Below are 18,875 nucleotides of genomic sequence, written 5' to 3'. Positions count from 1 at the left end.
GTACAATTCCTTGCCAGAAATGTTAGAACAGAACTTTGCCTGCAATTTTTGTAATCTGAAAACCTCCTGTAACCATTATTGGGCTCATTTTACAAATGCAGCACAAAGTTATTTGTCATCCAATCTCAGGTGTGAGTAACTTATTACACCATGCTTTGCTCATAAACCCACAACTCCCACGACAATATTTATTCTGTTATTAAACTATATGTTAGGATGTATCCTGAATATTTTCTCTATGATAGAGACCTTCTCTTCATTGAATGAATTATGACAGCAATACTCTTTAATTTTATAATTGATGTGGGAGAGTCTTCCGTTTGTGTTGATTTCATTCATTAATAAAGAAACTGCCTTGGCCAGCCCTTAGGTGGGTGGAGTAGACAGTACAGGAAGAAGGAAGTGAGGTAGATGGCTCAGTCAGATGCCATACCTCTCCTAAGTGAGACAGACGGCTCACTTAGATGATGATGCGATGAAGCCAGCCGCCAGGTCAGACGTGCTGAATATTTCCCGGTAAGACACCATTCGTGGTGTTACACAGATTATTAGATATGGGTTAGTCAAGATGTGAGTAAGAGGCTGAAAATAATGGGCCAGGCAGTGTTTAAAAGAATACAATTTGTGTGTTGTTATTTCAGGTTTTAAGCTAGCCGGTGGCCGAGAGCAGGGCGGCAGGAAGCCACCCGCAGCCCCTCACTACATATCATGCCATGAAATTATATCAAATCAAATGAAGGACAAACAGTTCTAACAGCATATACACCAACAGTAATGTGCTAAGTAGACTCATATAACTTCATCTTCATGCAGCATAGGATCAGATGGAGAGCTTCAAACTCATCTACATAAGGAATATATACCAGAACATCTTAGCAACGAACATATGGAAAGGTTTTTGCATAAAAGTAATGTGACTCTTTGCTTATGTATACTCATTAAAACTCTTATTTAAATCACAGAAATCCCTAAAGTACACAGAATCATAATAAATAAAACAGAAGAGGAATAAGAAAGTCACTAGAAGCTGATGCAATGACAATGACTTAAGCCAAGAGGAGAATCCACAGAAACAAAAAACTGGCCCCAAGATATTGACAAAACATTTATTTCAGGAATATTAACAATTATAATGCTTCATCAATAAATGTTTAAGATATAGCATATCTTAGATTCTTAATATGGAAGCACAAAATAAACTTTCAAATTTTCATCCAAAATAAAGAATTATATTTTTATTGTCAAATTCTTGAATAGTTACACCGAGCGAGCTATATGGGGAACATGTTAGGTCCTAACAATGTCGTGGGGAATCTTGATCTCTGTTTTTATGTTAGTTTATCAGCAGTAATGAATTGAACACGACAGCATTTTAGCTTTCAACGATCTTCAAAACAATAAAGGCAATTTTAGAGAGACGCTAGTAGACTTACAGCATGGTGAAAACCCTGAAGATTCGGTATAAGGACAGGATAGCGAACTCCTGGGGACCGATGAATGCCTCTCATCACTTCGGTGTGATCAGCCATCTTCAATACATAATAGTTATATGTAAGTATGGAACTAAGCAAGGTATCGAACACATGATTAGCCTTCTGCATGAGTTACACAGAAATGTGTTACATAGAAACATAGTTACATAGAAAACATGTTCTACAAATTAATGTCTGAAAAGTGGTATTCACGTGTAGCTAAGGAAAAGTATTTCTCACTAACATTGTGAAAACAGATACAAAGTGTTTTGCCATGTATTCTCCATACTATCATGAGTGTCTAATTCTTGAACTACCAAATGACTGCAAGAAAATTGGTTAAAGAAAATGGCAGAAATCCTGGTTTTCTGTAATCACCCCTTTAAACAGATACTTCTATGTGATTTAGGAAGGTCATGCCTTCTTACAGTGCATTTATGACAGTGGACTATGAACTAATAGCTTTAACATTATGTATTCATATGTGTTATTTTAAATCAGCCATGATGCTATTTCTGGTCTCTTATTCTTCCCCAAGTTCTCTTTCCTGTTGATGAAGACATAGAATATAATTACCCATCTATTTGAAGCTGTGTATACTGTGATTGTTCTAAGTAATATTTAGAACAGTTATAAGTGTTTTTATAGTGGAGACAATATTATGTGATTTCTAAAAGTAGGTTATAAAAAGGAGACACAAGAAAACACCTGATATTTCAGGAGAAAGCCCCAAATCACCTATGCAATGGCCATAAAATGAGGCAGGCCTCCACAGAGAATATACATGAAGATGAATAGAGTCACCAAGCCAACAACCAGGGTGAGTCCCTATATCTGGATTAAAGCAACTTCAGATGACTCTAGCCCCAAAGAGTTCAGTTTATGGCTGTGATCCTAGAAACTATGTAATAAAGACAACCACTCCGTTATGCCATGGCCAAATTCCCAATTCACAGACTTAGTGAATACAACATGTATTTATTTCTACCACCTAGATCTCAAATAACTCATTTTATATAGTAATAAAAGCTAGAAAACTAAAAAATAGGTATGGTTGGTATAGAGGATGCATGTGGCAGCAGTGTAAGCACATAATTTGAGGCTATGGTCATAAAGGAAGGTGGTGACCATACACAGTGGCATGTCTTTGAATTGGGTTTATATTAGTCAGAACTAATTTGTCTTGAAGACAATGGAAAGGCAGAGAATGGGTATTGAAATAGTGAAATGACTGGAATAAATTCAGAATCAGAAATGAATCTTAGGGTGGTATAAAAGTTAGTCCATCCCTTTAAGAGACAGGCCCCGCCCACTCCCTCCCCCATCCACTGAGGCAGGCAGTTCTTCCTTCCTGCTTGCAGTCCCAGAACCTCCAACCCCACTAAATCAGCATAATTCCTAACTACAATCTAAATATATATCCTTATACCCACAGATAAGTGTCGGTCCCACCCTTTATCAGAGAAATGTCTCTTTCCATCAGATGGAGACCATTATAGAAAACCACAACCAGAGTACAGAGAACAAGTGACCATACAGTTACAATAAACCATATGTAAATTTATTTTTAAATCATTTTATAATATATAATTTTTCACTCATTAAAAATGTAAGTATATTTGCATAATAATGGGATAGAAATGCTAAATTATTTACACATAAGAAATAATGGTTTACTGGATATTTGATGATGCCAGCTACAGATCAAAAATTTTCAGTGCATTTAGAGTTGATTAATATTTTAAATTCAAAATAATTAATGTTGAAAATACTGTATTTCATGAATACATAGCCCAAAATGTCAGAAATAAGTTGATGACCATTTCAGAAATTATTGTAGATTCTGTCTATGTCCCATGCCAAAATGGAACTATTTTATAAAAATCTAGTCAGCTACTCAAAGAGTAATTCTTTTTCTATTAATTCTAGGTATTAAACTCAGGACCTTGCAGCAGATATTGAGCAAAAGTTCTAACACATCAATCAGTGTGTGTAAATCTCTCTCTCTCTCTCTCTCTCTCTCTCACACACACACACACACACACACACACACACATACACACACACACACAGAGAGAGAGAGAGAGAGAGAGAGAGAGAGAGAGAGAGAGGAGAGAGAGAGGAGAGAGAGAGAGAGAGAGAGAGAGAGAGAGAGAGAGAGAGAGAGAGAGAGAGAGAGAGAGAGGTGCATGTTTGCTGAGAATGTATGGCTGAAGAGAAAAAATATTGTGTGGAACCTGTTGGCATATGAAAGTTTGTCTGAATATTATACATGGAAAGGTTTGAGCAAATCGGTGTTTTCCAATGTTTGTCATTATCACATGTGTACACAATACACTGTCGTTAGAGTTACCTTCAGGAAACCTCTTCCATTCCATTCTCACTAAGTCCTTCTCAGTGGCCCCTCCTCCTCTCCTGTCTCCTCTACTCCCTCTCTTCCCTTCCTATTCTCATGTGTCTCCTCTTCCACTCTCTTTCTTTTCTTCTTTCTTCTTCAGGCCCCATGCAAGCAGCCAAAGCTGTTGTTTACTCCTGACTGCAATGGTGATGCTGTATCCAGAAGAAAGCACTTCACTGCACTCTCCCTATCCTTTGGTTTCTATGGTTCGTCTGCAATATGTCGCCAGCCCCAGAGGGTTGGCAACAGTCTTCTTGGGGCTAAGCACTCAGCAGTCCCTTGTTCTCAGCATTTCAGCCAGTTAAGGGTTCCTACTTGGACAGGTGCCCATTGCTGAAAGAAATTTCCAAGGCCAAGGCTGAAAGGTGCACTAATCCTTGGGTATAAAAATAAATATTTAGAGGGTGACTTTCCTGCATGTGCATTTGACAAGACATTGGGAGCAAATTACCAAATAGGTCCTGTGACCAACCATCTGTTTATAACTATGCCTTGAATTCCAGAGGCATGAATATCTCCCTACTAAGCAGACCGCATATGGTCAACCAGGAGGGAGTTGATCATCCCCAAAACATTCGTGTCACTATTGTACCAATTATCACAAAGCTGTGCTAGGCAGATCTGTATTGTAACATGCAAGGTCTATAGAGTGGAACTCATATCCCAAAACAATCAAGTCACTGTGGCAAAATACCAGTACCCTCATCTATCCAGACAGTTCAATATTGTAGCATGCACCATCTATATCTAGGTTTGATATTAATTCTTCTTCAAAAATCTGCATATCACCTTCTTTCACTAAGAAAGTATTAAAAAGCATTGTCACACAAAAAGGCAATTAATGCACAAACACTGAAGGAAATATTTTATGAAATGATCTCGCACATTCATCTCAGTTTTTAAAATTATTATCATACTTAATTTACAGATATATGTCATATTTATAGTTTACATTTCCATAATATAATGAGTTAATTTTTATCATTAGAAATTAACATTTTGTTGCCATACCTAAATGAAATCTGGTAGCATAATTATTTTTATGAGAGAGGGTCCTCCAGTCTTATATCCTCAGGAAGGAAGCTCCTTACCAGTGGGTGTTATTTATTCTTGGTATGTTCATAGCATTTCTAGGTATATCTAGTCATTAATTCTTTTAACATACTATCTTAATTTTTTCCAGACTTATACATATGGCCATATAACTGTCCTTTCTCCCTGCTCACCAGAATCTTGAAGTATTTGCTTTAGTCTAGCATCACGACAGAACAGTATTCAAATCTTACTGAAATAAAACACTATTGCTGAAAGTTTTTGTTTAGAGTCTCCTCTGGCCAAGTCTGCCAGTGCTTTCTGCATGCAGGGATACAGTAAGTGGGAAAAAAGGGCAGATAAGAGAATATGCAGTTTCTCCAACACATGCCATCGATTAGTGGAAAAACATGAATGATGTGGTTTCAGACCCTATAACTCAAAACTCAATATGAATAGTAATTCTTCTTAAAGGTAACATTTGGAAACTTGGTAATGAGAAAAAAATGAGACTTGAGTGCTTCCTGACAGTCCTGGGTGAAAATGCTGAAGGCAGCTATGAATAGCACTGTAGCCTGGGTCCTCTAACCACGTCCCATTCATAGACGCCTAGCACAAACCTCATCTATCTTAGCCTGGTAGCACAGGGGAAACTTTGGTCTGCTTGAAGAAGTAAGACACTCTTAATAAATCATAGCCTTACAATAACAAACACAGGAAATCTCTGGAAAATTGAACATCCTTTTTTTTTTCTACCCAATACCCTGCTTGACTGCCAAAGCTAAAACGATCTGACACCAATCTCACAAAACTCAAGTCCAGAAGCCTTAAAACTAATTTGCTCTGGTGTATAATTTCCTGTCCCTCCTTGTTCAACTTAGCTTTTGTATGCAAAGGACCTTTGTAGTGCCGTCTATTGGGTGGAACGTTGATGTGTCTCAGAAGCTTCCACGACAACCACCCCTCCTCTTCCCTTGTGAAAACGAAGAGATTCTAATCATAATCCACTGACATCTACAAATATTCGTTTTTATATTACAAGACAAACACCACCTACATGGATTTGTGGGTTAAAAATACTGTCACATTAATGTCTTAGAGGGAAGAAATGAAAGTCATTTTTTATTCAATAACATTTCCCAGTTCAGGAAGATAAACACAGCAATTATACATTAGTTATTCTTTATTAGGGTCAATGCCTTTGGACCACCTGCCTGCTCTTCCCAAATTAAAAATAACATGTTCCAAACATCATTCTGAAGTAGGGGCAAGAAGTTCCAAACTTCCCAGTATAATTTTCTTCCTGTGCTTGTGCAATTGTGTTGCCTGTCATTATTATGTACTATGCACTATGCCTTTTTATATGTTAAAACATTGCAGCCATTGCTATTTCCCTTGCATGGAAGCATGAGGTATTTTTAAAGTAGGGGTAAATCGCTATCAGTGTGTTTTGTTAGTAGAATTTTGCATTCTTAACACTTTAAACCTACAGCATTGCAGAGAGCTGCAGCAGAGAGGATAGCCTGGGTTACTGACTCACTGCTGATCAGACATTATCAAGAGAAAAGGTTATGACAAAAGTAAGGTCTCATAACCACAGAAAGTATTGCTGTCACTTGTAAGACTGAGACTTGGCTATGATATGCATGCTGGAGGTTTCTGCTTTAGTAACAGTGAAAGCAGATCATCTGAAGATTGCTGAAAGGCAACCTGCGCAGCATATGCTAGTTAGGCAGTTCTACCAGATTATAACTCATTCATACTCACCTGCCTTGAAAATCCCTTTGTGTGTTTTCATTTTCCCAGCAACTGTATTCCCGATCCACTTTAACATTATAATTGCAGTGTTACCCCTACCCTGTTATTCACTCTTGAGTCTAACAAAGAGCTCTGTATAGCTTTTAATACAGAAAAAAGTGAAAGCACTAACTGGGAGAATGAATAAGTGGAAAGGATCCAACACATAGAGAAATAAAAATGTCTTGCCACAGCATAGCAGATATGAGTAAAAGCCAGGTCTCAGATTTTCTACTTCATCAGAAAGCACAAGTTAAACAACAGACATAATGAATGGTATCGCCAGAGTGCAGGAAGCCTGGAGGATATGGGGAAGGAGTGTGTGTGTGTGTGTGTGTGTGTGTTCTTTATTTTTTATTGTTTTTATTGAGCTATATATTTTTCTGCTCCCCTCCCTTCCTCCCCACTCCTCTTCTGCCCTCTCCCATGATCCCCATGCTCCCAATTTACTCAGGAGATCTTGTCATTTTCTACTTCCCATGTAGATTAGATCCACGTATTTCTCTCTTAGGGTCCTCATTGTTGTCTAGGTTCTCTGTGATTGTGAATTGTTGGCTGGTTTTTCTTTGCTTTATATCTAAAAGTCACTTATGAGTAAGTACATATGATATTTGTCTTTCTGGGTCTGGGTTACCACACTCAATATGATATTTTCTAGATCCATCCATTTGCCTGAAAATTTCAAGATGTCATTATTTTTTCCACTGTGTAGCACTCTGCTGTGTAAATATACCATATCTTCTTTATCCATTCTTTGGCCACGGGGTATTTAGGTTGTCTCCAGCTTATGGCTATGACAAACAATGCGGCTAAGAACATAGTTGACCGCATGTCCTTGTGGTATGATTGAACATCTTTTGGGTATATACCCAAAAGTAGTATTGCTGGGTCTTGAGGTAGGTTGTTTCCTAATTTTCTGATATTCAAAGGGGCTGGACCAGCTTACACTCCAGCAATAGTTTCATCAGTCTAAGATTAGTAATATTAATGCTGGAGCATAATTAGCATGAATTTACTTCAACATGTTTGTATTTCAAAAAATATATACATATAATCTATAGTCTTTTTCATGTCAAATTTGAACAGTAAAAGAGCTCAAATCCATTATTCTGTTATTCTAAAAGGTTTTCAACACAATTATCTCAATTATTATGAAATTATTTCGGTACACCAGAAGTCCTCAAGTTATTTCTTTTGGGTCTTGTGTCTCCCACAGCCCACTGCACATAGGAGGCTCAGTCTGTAGACTCTCCAAAGGAGACAAATCAGCAAACCAGCCAGAGTAATTTCAAATAGGCAACGTAAAAATTCAAAATCGAGTATTTCTGAGAGAAAATATATCTCTATTTGAATTTTGTCTTTTACATAATATGTACAGAACTCCAAGATGTCACCACATAAAAGATAATTATAGAGGAACAAATTTTAAGATAATTTCAATTACATAATAATAGGAAGGGAATTACTTGGTAAGAATAAGAGGCCCCTGGGAGAAGGAAGTGGTAGGAAGGGTAACAGAGAGTGAAAATTACTAACATTCATTGAATACATCTATGAAACTGTGAAAGAATTTACATGAATTTGAAATGTTTCCAATTAGATACAGAAGTGTCTTTAAGGAGACTAAAACGTTTTTGAAATTTAATTTCTATGTTTAATGGGGAAAAATTTTTTTGATAAAGACAACAAACTCAACAAAAACTAAATATAAGATGAGGTCCATGTTTTATTATAGTGTTTCATCTTGATTACTTTTATACATTTAAAGACAAAGAAAATCTAATTTGTTAATGGAAAGGTAACTAATCAAGTCAATTAATTATATTATTGAAAACCAGAACACATAAATTTCTGAGTAAAATAAATTTTAGAGTACAGGAAGAAAAAACGCTAAAATACAATTGGATTATACTTACACTTAAACATTTAAAGAGCTCAACAATAACATTGCTGGAATCACATCAGCTTTGCTTTTCCTTTGACATAGTAGTAAAAGTACATCTTGGAGAAAAAAATATTATTTAAATCTGTGTAATGTAATATAGTGTTACCAACATGTTTTTTTTTTCAATTTTTATTGATTATTAATTGTAATCAAACACAGGACAGAAAGTTAGTTCCTACTATGACAACTCTGTCTAATTTTTGTTCATACTTTCCTGTCTTTCTGAGACAAACAAAGGAGTTTTAAAGATCTGGAAACAGGTTCAAGCAGTCATTTGCCTTAGAGCACGGTGAAGTTAATCACTGATTTCAAAACAGACAGACACACACACTACACACTCCTTGCTGCTTCTGACAGAGAAATGCAGAAATCTGCAGCATCACTCTAGAGATGTGCTCATGCCACTGATACAGAAATACCACTGGCCCAAGATTGGAAGGAAATTCATATTACAGCACACAGTAGCTACCATAATAGTCCTAATATGTGATCTCTTCATTCAAAAGGAAAAAAAATTTACATTTGGATAAGCATTTTAATAGAACAACTTAAAGAGAGAAACAGTTTCTGTGCTAATGAAATAACACTAAATACCTAATGACTACGTTTCTTTTTTGGAGTACATTGGCTTTAGTTGTGAAAAGAGGTTTTGTTTCCCTTCAAAAGTAGAGATTGTGTAATAATAGTGTTAAACTAAGTCATGCTCAGGATGTCCGATCCTACATTCGACCCTCTACAACGAGGTTGAAGTGATTCTCAGATAAGTGATTTCCAGCCTTTATTCGCTCTTGCTTGGCCTATGTGTTGGGAAGTGACGGATTCTTGCCCAATAGATATGGTTAAGAAGGCCATGTCTATGATGTGCCTTCATCAGCTTCTCCTCCATGTCTGCCTTAGGCTAAGCAGGTAGAAATGAACAAGAGATGAGCTGGGGCGGCGGGGTTTCTTTCTCCTCGTTTTGCGAGCTGTCGTCGTGCCAACAGATTTGATTCACATAGACACTCAGTTGTTTTTAAGACAAACAATTTAATAAAGGAAATGTGTTAGAGGAAGGAGAGTATGAATAGCCCAGGACTTACCATGCCAGGGCTAACATACGTTTTCTTTTAAATTTAGGGGTTTTAGATTGCAGGCTTTATTCTTCTGTTGACTGCATTTACCTTTTAATCACTATCATGAAAAAGAAAAGAGTTTATTATTTCTAGGTCAGTTTTGAAAATAAATATGTGACACTTGAAAAGTAAAGATACCGATGACAATTCCCTTTGTCACCTATCTTCCAGAAAGCCATACTTCAATTTTAAAAAAAATAGTGGTGTCTTTCTTCCTTCTTTGAAACTTGCTGGGCTTCGTAATCGTCTCTACTGACAGGTTATGCCAGAGCAATGCTATATAGATTACAAGCTTAGCTATACAATGCATATCGCTTGTGAATTGCTAAGCATCATCTTATATATCTAAAAGGAAGACACTGTGGAGGACCTTGTAGAGAATTCTGAAAACTCTTAGAGAATAAGTAGCACCCAGCCAGTCCCAACGCCCTCAGCCCCTTGTGCCCTCGAGTTCTGCTCTAACCACCATCTATTCTACCATCCTAGTCCCTAAGAAGTCTCTGGAATGCTTAGTACAATTTCAGCTTGATGGTTTATGGTTAAAAGACATAAGCAAAACTTATTATTATTTTAAGTCACTGAACTTAAGGAATATTTCTCATGCACACTGTGAAAACCTGTCTAATTCAGCTATCAGGGCGAGGTGGCAATTTCCAGTGTGTGAGTACAAGCATGCAGACACATTTGCACACACAAAATATATGCCACAGGATACACATTCAGTGAAAGAAAACATATTGGATCTATTAGGCAATCTACAGGGTCTGTGATTTGTCCATTAAATGCTAGAAACAAGAGTGAGAGAGCAAAAAACATCTATTGTTTTCAATTTTCTTGAAGAGCCAGCATTGCGCCTTTGCAGGTAAAGGTGCTCTAGAACACCAGGAAATGGGTGCTAAGGTCACCAGAACTCTCCTAGCACAGTTTCTCACATTTAGTCTCGATAGCCATGTACTATCATTTACATCATATCAATTAGCATCTTTATTCCTACCCACGGGTAAATATTGATTACACCGATGTATTTGACAAGTTAAAAAAAACCAATACACTCATGTAAGTTGAAAAACAAAACAATAGAATCATTTAGACTATGCCTCTAAAGAACATATACGATTGGATCTTTTCATAGCAATTATTTGAGGAAGTATGATTAATGTTGATGTCTGGGATGCCAGTTAAGAGGGGAAAATAAAATAAGACTATCTCAGTGAATATTCTTGGAGATTGAGAAGCCTACTTCCTAAAACTGGTTGAAGTCATTAAATGGATATATCTCTATTACAGAAACTTTATAATGGGTACAGAGTATGATAATATTGGAAGGTTATAGATCACCTTGTGGCTTTGACTTCCACGTCAGCCTCTAAAAGCACAATGCTAAGCGCAGAAGTTTGTAATCAATGTGGTTGTTCTTATTGGAAACATTGGGTTAAACATTTCTTCCCTGTAGGTTGTCAGTCTATGCTTTGGAGTAACACCAGGGACTTCTGGGTAAAACCATGGATTCCTGGGGAAAAGGGTAAACAGGGTAACACCAGGAACTAGAAAACATGGCCTCAGTTAATTTGGTCAGAATTCCCTTCATAGAAATGACAGGGGCAAGTATATAGTAGACCAGTAGGGTGGAATTCTCTCACTGAAATCATCCAAAGATGTTTCTGTTGCCTAGACACATAACTATGTCTCAGAAACTAGCAATGTGGAAGCACCCTGTCCCCTTTCCCTCCCTTCCTCCTCCACCCTCTCTCTTATCTCTACAAAATTATTTTCTCCCTACCATCTACACTCCATAAGAAGAACAAAGCCACAAAGACCAAGGCATGAAGGGGAAGCCTAGCCCAAAACCTTGTTTTGTAAGGCGTGTCCCCCTTGGTTTAAAGGCGTGTCCCCCTTGGTCTAAAGGCGTGTCCCTCTTAGGCGTGTCCCTCTTAGGCGTGTCCCCCTTAGGCTAATATTGACTTATAAAATCTTGCGGGCCTGCGGCCTGCCTGCTCTTTGTTTTCCTGCCCTCCTCGCTGGAACCTTGGATTTGTAAGTTCCCTTTCCTTTCCTTTATTAAAACTGAATTATATATATTAAAGCTTGTCTGGTGAATCATAACTGCCGATCAACCACGCACCTTCATTTGGCGTCCAACTCGGGCATTTGGGAGCCTTCAGCTCCAGTTCCCACACTGCGTGGCAAGGATTCAGCCTTGGGCTCTTGATTGCTTCAGAGCAGTTTCCCAGACTAGCCTGTCCCAGCCCCGCTTGTACTGAGCAAAGGACGTGTGTGTGCGCGCGGGTGACTCAGTCCTAGCTCGCTAACCCCTCAGGCAGCACTAGTCCCGGCTGAGTTCGGCCTGGGCCCTGACCTGCCGGAGACTAGTGGTTACTGCCGGAGTCCCAACATTCGAGCTCCGCCTGTACTGCAGACTCGGTTTGGCCGAGCGGTTATTGCCCTAGCGACCTACTGGCAGGGAACGGTCATTTCAGGTAAAATTTCTTTTGATTAAAAAAAAAAAAAAATGTCTGACCATATCACCGTTGAAAGCTTCTGCAATCTATTTAATTATACTATGGTAGAAATATTACAGGACACATATGATATTCCCATAACTTGGATGTTTATAGGGCTTGCAATTTTTCTCGTATTTGGTTTCTCCCTTACATGGTTTGAAAATAGAAAAATGATAAAGTCCTTACAGAATGAAACCAGGATTCTTAGGACAGAGGTTGAATGCTTAAGAAAGGGCACAACTGTTTTGAGTGACAACTTTAAGTCGGTCGAGGTATTTGCAAAAACAATTCAGACTGACACCAAGAAAGAGTTTGAAGGTCTCAAGGAAGGGAATAGGGCTTTGTCTGATATGACTCGGTCAAATGAGCAAAATTTAGAAAAACTACAGTCTGATATTAAGGAGAGACTCATTGCTGCGGAGGAGAGAACAGCTGATTTGGATCGTAAACTTCAGTCCCTGTCTGAAACATTATCAGAGAGAATTAAAACTGCTGAATGTGAAAATCGGACTTTGTCTAAAGGATATGACAGATTGGCTGACAGATTGTCAATACAAGAAGGCACAATTCATGCCATGAAAATTCTATCCAAGGATGAGATACTAACTCTACTGGACAAACTTCATGTTTTGGAATCCTCCATGAAGGCCTTGGAGCATAATTCTGGACAGGAGATCCAGGCCTTACAGAAGACAATAGTAAGCAGATTAGAAAAGATTGAGGAAATTATAGAACAGGAGCAAACGGTACAAAGGCAAAATTTAACTCCGTCAATGAGTAAAACTCTCCGGGATAATTTCCATAAAGTTCTACCTGCCTTTCCAATAGTAACGTCAGAAAAGGTGACTGGTTCCAAAAACCCTAAAGTCATCAAGGAATATACATGGGAACCCGTCCGTATGAATGATCTCAAAGAAATTAAACAAGCCATTATGAACTTTGGGCTACATTCGTCCTTTGTTAGAGAGATGCTCAAAACTTGGTCTATAAGCAATAAGGCAACGCCCCATGATTGGGTACAATTAGTATCAGCTGTTCTAGAGAGTGGGTCACAATTAAATTGGAAATGCATGTTCAGACAAGAGGCTAAACTTTTAGAACAGCAGGAAAGAGCAAAGGGAATTGAGATCTCCCTAGATCAAATTCTAGGTGAAGGACTTTTCTCCGATCCTCTGGAACAAGCGAATTATGATGAACGCACCTTATCCATATGTACTACAGCAGCCTTAAAGGCTTGGGACAGGGTTCAAGACCCAGGACAGAGACTGGAATCATATATCAGAGTTAAACAGGGTCAGAGAGAACCCTTTAGTGATTTTTTACAAAGGCTAACTAAAGCTGTACAGATAGGGATATCTGACCCAGAAGCAAGACGTATAATAATTGAGTCTTTGGTTTATGAGAATGCCAATGTGGAGTGTAAAAGGATCCTGGGGCCTTTAAAGATGAGATCAGCGCCCTTGGACGAATGGGTCTTACATACAATGAATGTTGAATCATTTGACTATGGCACTGAAGCATGGGTTGAAGAAGCAATTTCTAATGCAAAAGGGAGACATCAAGTTACCAAATGTTTTAACTGTGGCAAGATGGGACATATTAAAAGGAATTGCAGACAACGGATTTTCAGAAATAATAATAATAATAATAACAATAATAATAATAATAATAATAACAATAATAATAATGCCTCTTCTAGAAATAACAGACGTAGGAGGACTCAGCCTTCAGGTATATGTAGGAGATGTGGAAAAGGCAGACACTGGACAAATGAGTGCAGGTCAACAAGAGATAGACAAGGCAACCTGTTGCCACTGGGAAACTCAATGGGGGGCCTCTCGCAGGCCCCCATGGCGAATGTGGTCCAGTCATTTCCGGTTACTGCCGAGAACATGCCTCGTCAAGAAAATTAGAAAGCCCCATGCCTGCTGTTAAAAGCAAAAATGGCCTGAAAGATGAGTTACGTGTATTTTGGCAGACTTTTATAAATGAACAAAGACCAAAGTTAAGAGTGTGTGTAAATGGCGTTTTTATTACTGGCCTACTGGACACAGGTGCGGATGTAAGTATCATTACTCCAGAATCTTGGCATCCGTATTGGCCTCTTCAGGATGTAAATGTTCAGTTCCTGGGAATTGGAACCCTATCTCAAGTAAGGCAGAGCACGAGATGGGTTGAATGCATAGGGCCAGAAGGACAAATAGGAAAATTAAGGCCATATGTAGCCAATATTGCAGTGAATTTATGGGGCCGTGACCTGTTGCAGCAATGGAATACCCAAATTAACATTCCTGCTGCTTCTAGAGCCTATATCACCGAGGGAAATATTAAAAGATATTACAGAAGGCGGAAACCGGCTGTTCGGGCTGTACAAGAATGCAAAGCAATTGATGGCCCTTCAGAGATACGAACAGCACTGCCTCTAAAATGGTTGACTGAGAAACCAATATGGACAAAGCAATGGCCTTTAGCTGAGGAAAAGTTGCAGGCTTTAGAACAGCTGGTACAAGAGCAATTAGATGCTCGACATATAGAAGAATCTACCAGCCCTTGGAATTCTCCTGTATTTGTTGTTAAGAAAAAATCTGGTAAGTGGAGAATGGTGACAGATCTCAGGGCTATCAATAAGGTTATTCAACCTATGGGCTCTCTGCAATCTGGAATTCCTCTGCCATCTTTATTACCAAAAGGATGGCCTCTCATAGTAATTGATTTAAAGGATTGTTTCTTCACTATACCTTTACAAGAAAAAGACAGAGAAAAGTTTGCCTTCACAGTGCCTACTTATAATAACACCCAACGTGGATAACTGAATCCATAGAAAACCTGAGAAAGCTTGGGAAAGAATAGAGTAAAGCATGTTTTCTTGGTAGCAGCAATTTCTTGGATCTGAGCAAGCGCTCTCATCTAAGAGAGGCTTCCTGACTCAGCTTTAGCTGCAAAACCCTGCAGCTCTTTTAAGAGGTACTGCTACGAAACACTTAAATGGTGTTGATAAAAGCTGACTGCATGCTTGTTTGTTTTCAGCCATAGCAGGAAAAAAGTTGTGCTGTTTTAAAATGCTGGCATTCTGGTCTGTACTGCCAGGACAAACTCTGACTCTTTCAAGCAGGCGGTCCTGATTGTTGTTTGACACTGTTGCAGCTTGCTTGCTGGCAGGGACCTTGAAATGCCATAGAGTTGTGGCGATAAACATGGCTCCTGCGCGTACCTCCACCATGAGGCTAGAAAGCTAAGGCATGGGCTGGATCCAGCCGCCAAAGTTACGGCTTTAGTTCTACCGATTTTGGTGGGTAAATTAAAGACTTATGTGGTCACAAAAAGAGAGATATACAGTAAAAGAAAGATTCAAAGTTGAAGAAAATGTCTAAATGGTTTACAATGTATTAAAAGTATATGCAGGCTAGTTAAAGTTCTTAAAAGTAAAAAAGAAAAAGAAAAAAGGAAGTAGTTTGTTGTGGTGGTACACACCTTTAATCCCAACACTTGGGAGGCAAGGTAGATTGACCTCTGTTACTTCAAAGTGTGGTAGCACACACCTTTAATCCGAATGCCTGGGAGGCAGAGACAGACAGATCTCTGTGAGTTCAAGGTGTGGTAGTACACCTTTAATCCCAGAACTTGGAAGGCAGAGGCTGACGGATCTCTGAGAGTTCAAGGACAGCCTGGTCTGCAGAGTTATTCCAGGACAAAGATATACAAAGAACTTGTCAAAAAATAAAAAAAAAAGTAAAAATAAACGAAATAGAGGTTAAAATAAAGCCGTACAAAGATGGAAAATATACGGAGAATCTTGATACTGTATACTATTATACTCTCTTTGAATTGTTTGAATGCTGAGGAAGAAGCAATAGCTGCTAAAAGATATTTGTTTACAAATGCTGCTGAACTAAACCAAGAAAGATATTTTGAAAATACCTTGACTTCAGAATTTAGATCTAAGGATATGATGCTTTGGAAAGGAGTTTCTTTTGTTTTTACAGAAAATGAGACCATGTGGATTGCTTCTATCCCAATATGGTATGATAGACCACGCCCTCCTGAAAGGTTGCTGTGAACACCTTCAGAAAATTACTTCACCCAACTGATGACTGAGATGAACCTGGCACACAGGTTACACCATGAAAGACCTAATTAACAGCATCCCCATTCAGCAGGAAGCAGTTTGGAGAGAAATAACTGCGCCCATTTTCCCAAATATTGTTTATAAATGTTCTTTTACATTTAAAGGGGGATATAATATGGAGATGAGTAATTTGCATTGATATGGATTTGGCTTTAGTGATTTAAATTTAAGGTCAATTTTGTTATATGTATATGTATTTCTGATACTGATTAATGTATTGTGATTGTGTAGTTCATTTAAAAATGTAATGTATATAGGTTGTTAATGGATAGTTATCAATATTAGTAAAACTTGTAGTTATGTTAGTTAGATTTTCTAGCTATATAGAGATTTATTTAAGTTACATAGGCATTCTTCATATCTTTCAAAAACTACAGAATATCGCATTTTAGATGTTTTAATAACTTAAGGCTTTTCATGACAATGAGACACATCAGCTCCTGGCAGCACCAATCTACTTCAAGAGGAAGATGGGCATCGAAGAGGATCCTTATTGAGTTTGATAGCCATTTGGGCAAGAAACTGCTCTTGCCTGGACTATTGCATAAACTGGACATAGAGAACCCTCAGAGAGAGGACTGCTGAACTTGCCTAAAAGTGAGATGATCTTTCGGGATTCCTGATTCATGAAAGAGTCTGCGAGACATTCTGCAGGACACAGCAGAAAGTGACTGAACTGTCTTTGAAATTTCTTGCTTTATGGAAATGTCTGCTGGAAACTATGGGCCTGAAGGCCGAAGATGGATGCCCCAATGGTACAGAGGAACTTTGGGTGACTGTCCAGGCAGCGAGATGTCTCTGTCATTTCTAGAGTTTTGTAAGTTGCTTACTTCTTATTTACTTAGGTAATATTATATCCTTCTGGAGTCTTTGATGGAGTTAAAGAATGGATAGATAGTTAAAGTTTTCCTTTGTTATGATAAAGATAAAATGGATATAAGTATTGTAACTAATTCTTACTTGATAACTATTTTGTTATATGTAATTTTACTATGTTAAAGTTAAAGCCTTTCTTTTATTGTTTAAACAGAAAAAGGGGAAATGATGTGGGAGAGTCTTCTGTTTGAGTTGATTTCATTGGCTAATAAAGAAACTGCCTGGCCCATTTGATAGACCGCCCCTCAGGTGGGTGGAGTAGACAGAACAGGAAGAGGAAGTGAGGTAGAAGGATCAGTCAGATGCTACACCTCTCCTAAGTTAGACAGACTGCTGTGCCTCTCCTCAGAGAGAGAAGCCAGATGCGATGAAGCTCCAGCCCAAGATGGACGTACGCTAGAATCTACCTGGTAAGGCACCACTTTGTGGTGCTATACAGATTATTAGATATGGGTTAGTCAAGATGTGAGTAAGAGGCTGGAAGTAATGGGCCAGGCAGTATTTAAAAGAATACAATTTGTGAGTTGTGATTTCGGGGCATAAGCTAGCTGGTGGCTGGGAGCCTGGCGGCGGGAAGCCGGCCTGCAGCTCCTCACTACAAAGGCAGAGCAGGTACAGAATATGTAGTCTCCCACATTTCATAAATGCAAATTAAAACCTGGTATGCCAATCTAGTAAATGTGTCTGCATTTCAATAAAGACTGAATTGTCCTCCACATTAGAATAAGCATATGGAAAAAGGCTACAGAGATCTTCTGGTTAACATGTACCTTGACCCTACTTTTAAGTGTTAGAGTGACTTGCAAAAAAATCTACATTCTTCTATGTATATTTTTTCTACTTTCATAAAGAGTAAATTGGGAGCATGGGATCATGGAAGAGGGTTGAAGGGGAGGGGAGACGAATGAAGGGGAGCAGAGGAAAATGTATAGCTCAATAAAATCAATTTAAAGAAATTTTAAAAGCCCTCCCCCCCCCCAAAAAAAAGAAAAAGAAGAGAAATGCACTTTTTCCCTCCTGGGAAGACTTTTTACCCATCTATCCCAATAGGTTAAAGCTTCACCAGGAACAAATAGTATTTATAACCAATCTATTTCATGTGATATATATGTCTATACAGTGTTACACACCAAATTTATTCTATTTTCAAAATGGCATTCATTTTAATCATATGGATAAAATACAGATCAAAAGAGAAAGTTAATAACAAACACAAAAATTTAGATCACTTTAAAAATTATGATAGTCACAATAATTTAAATAGCTTACTATTAAGAGACACATGCAGGAAATCTGTTTTTAATGTGCTTTCTTTCTCATGCTAGTGTGTGTTCCATCTAACTGAGGGGCTACCTGGACTAATTTCAAAAATTCTTATATTGCATGTCACTCTAAGGAAATCTTTTTCCAGATAAGCTATAAAGAACATGTATTTCTTAATGGCAGGCATTTTATCATCTGTGATCATTTAAATTATAGGTGCAGGATCCTGTTTTATATGGCACCCTGCTACCGTGGAACTTTTCTTTAAGCTATTTGAGTTAGCAGCTTCTGCCAAACAAAACAGTAGGAGGGAAACTGTAAAAAAAAAAAAAATAGCTTTAAAATGCTAAAAA

General features: G+C 38.2%; 1 protein-coding gene across 1 annotated transcript in view; it reads right to left on the bottom strand.

Annotated features, from left to right (window-relative positions):
* The window catches only part of Hmgcll1 (3-hydroxymethyl-3-methylglutaryl-CoA lyase like 1), a 122,064-nt gene that overhangs the window by 57,873 nt on the left and 45,316 nt on the right, over positions 1-18,875 (bottom strand). The window contains exon 4 of the mRNA XM_038323767.1: positions 1,434-1,529. Within this exon, the coding sequence (XP_038179695.1) occupies positions 1,434-1,529 (96 nt within the window). The remainder of the gene's footprint in view (positions 1-1,433; positions 1,530-18,875) is intronic.

This window comes from Arvicola amphibius, chromosome 3 (genome assembly GCF_903992535.2).
Source record: "Arvicola amphibius chromosome 3, mArvAmp1.2, whole genome shotgun sequence".
Lineage (NCBI taxonomy): Eukaryota > Metazoa > Chordata > Mammalia > Rodentia > Cricetidae > Arvicola > Arvicola amphibius.
Note: the sequence above shows the minus strand (reverse complement) of the source record. Positions and strands in the feature narration are given on the sequence as shown.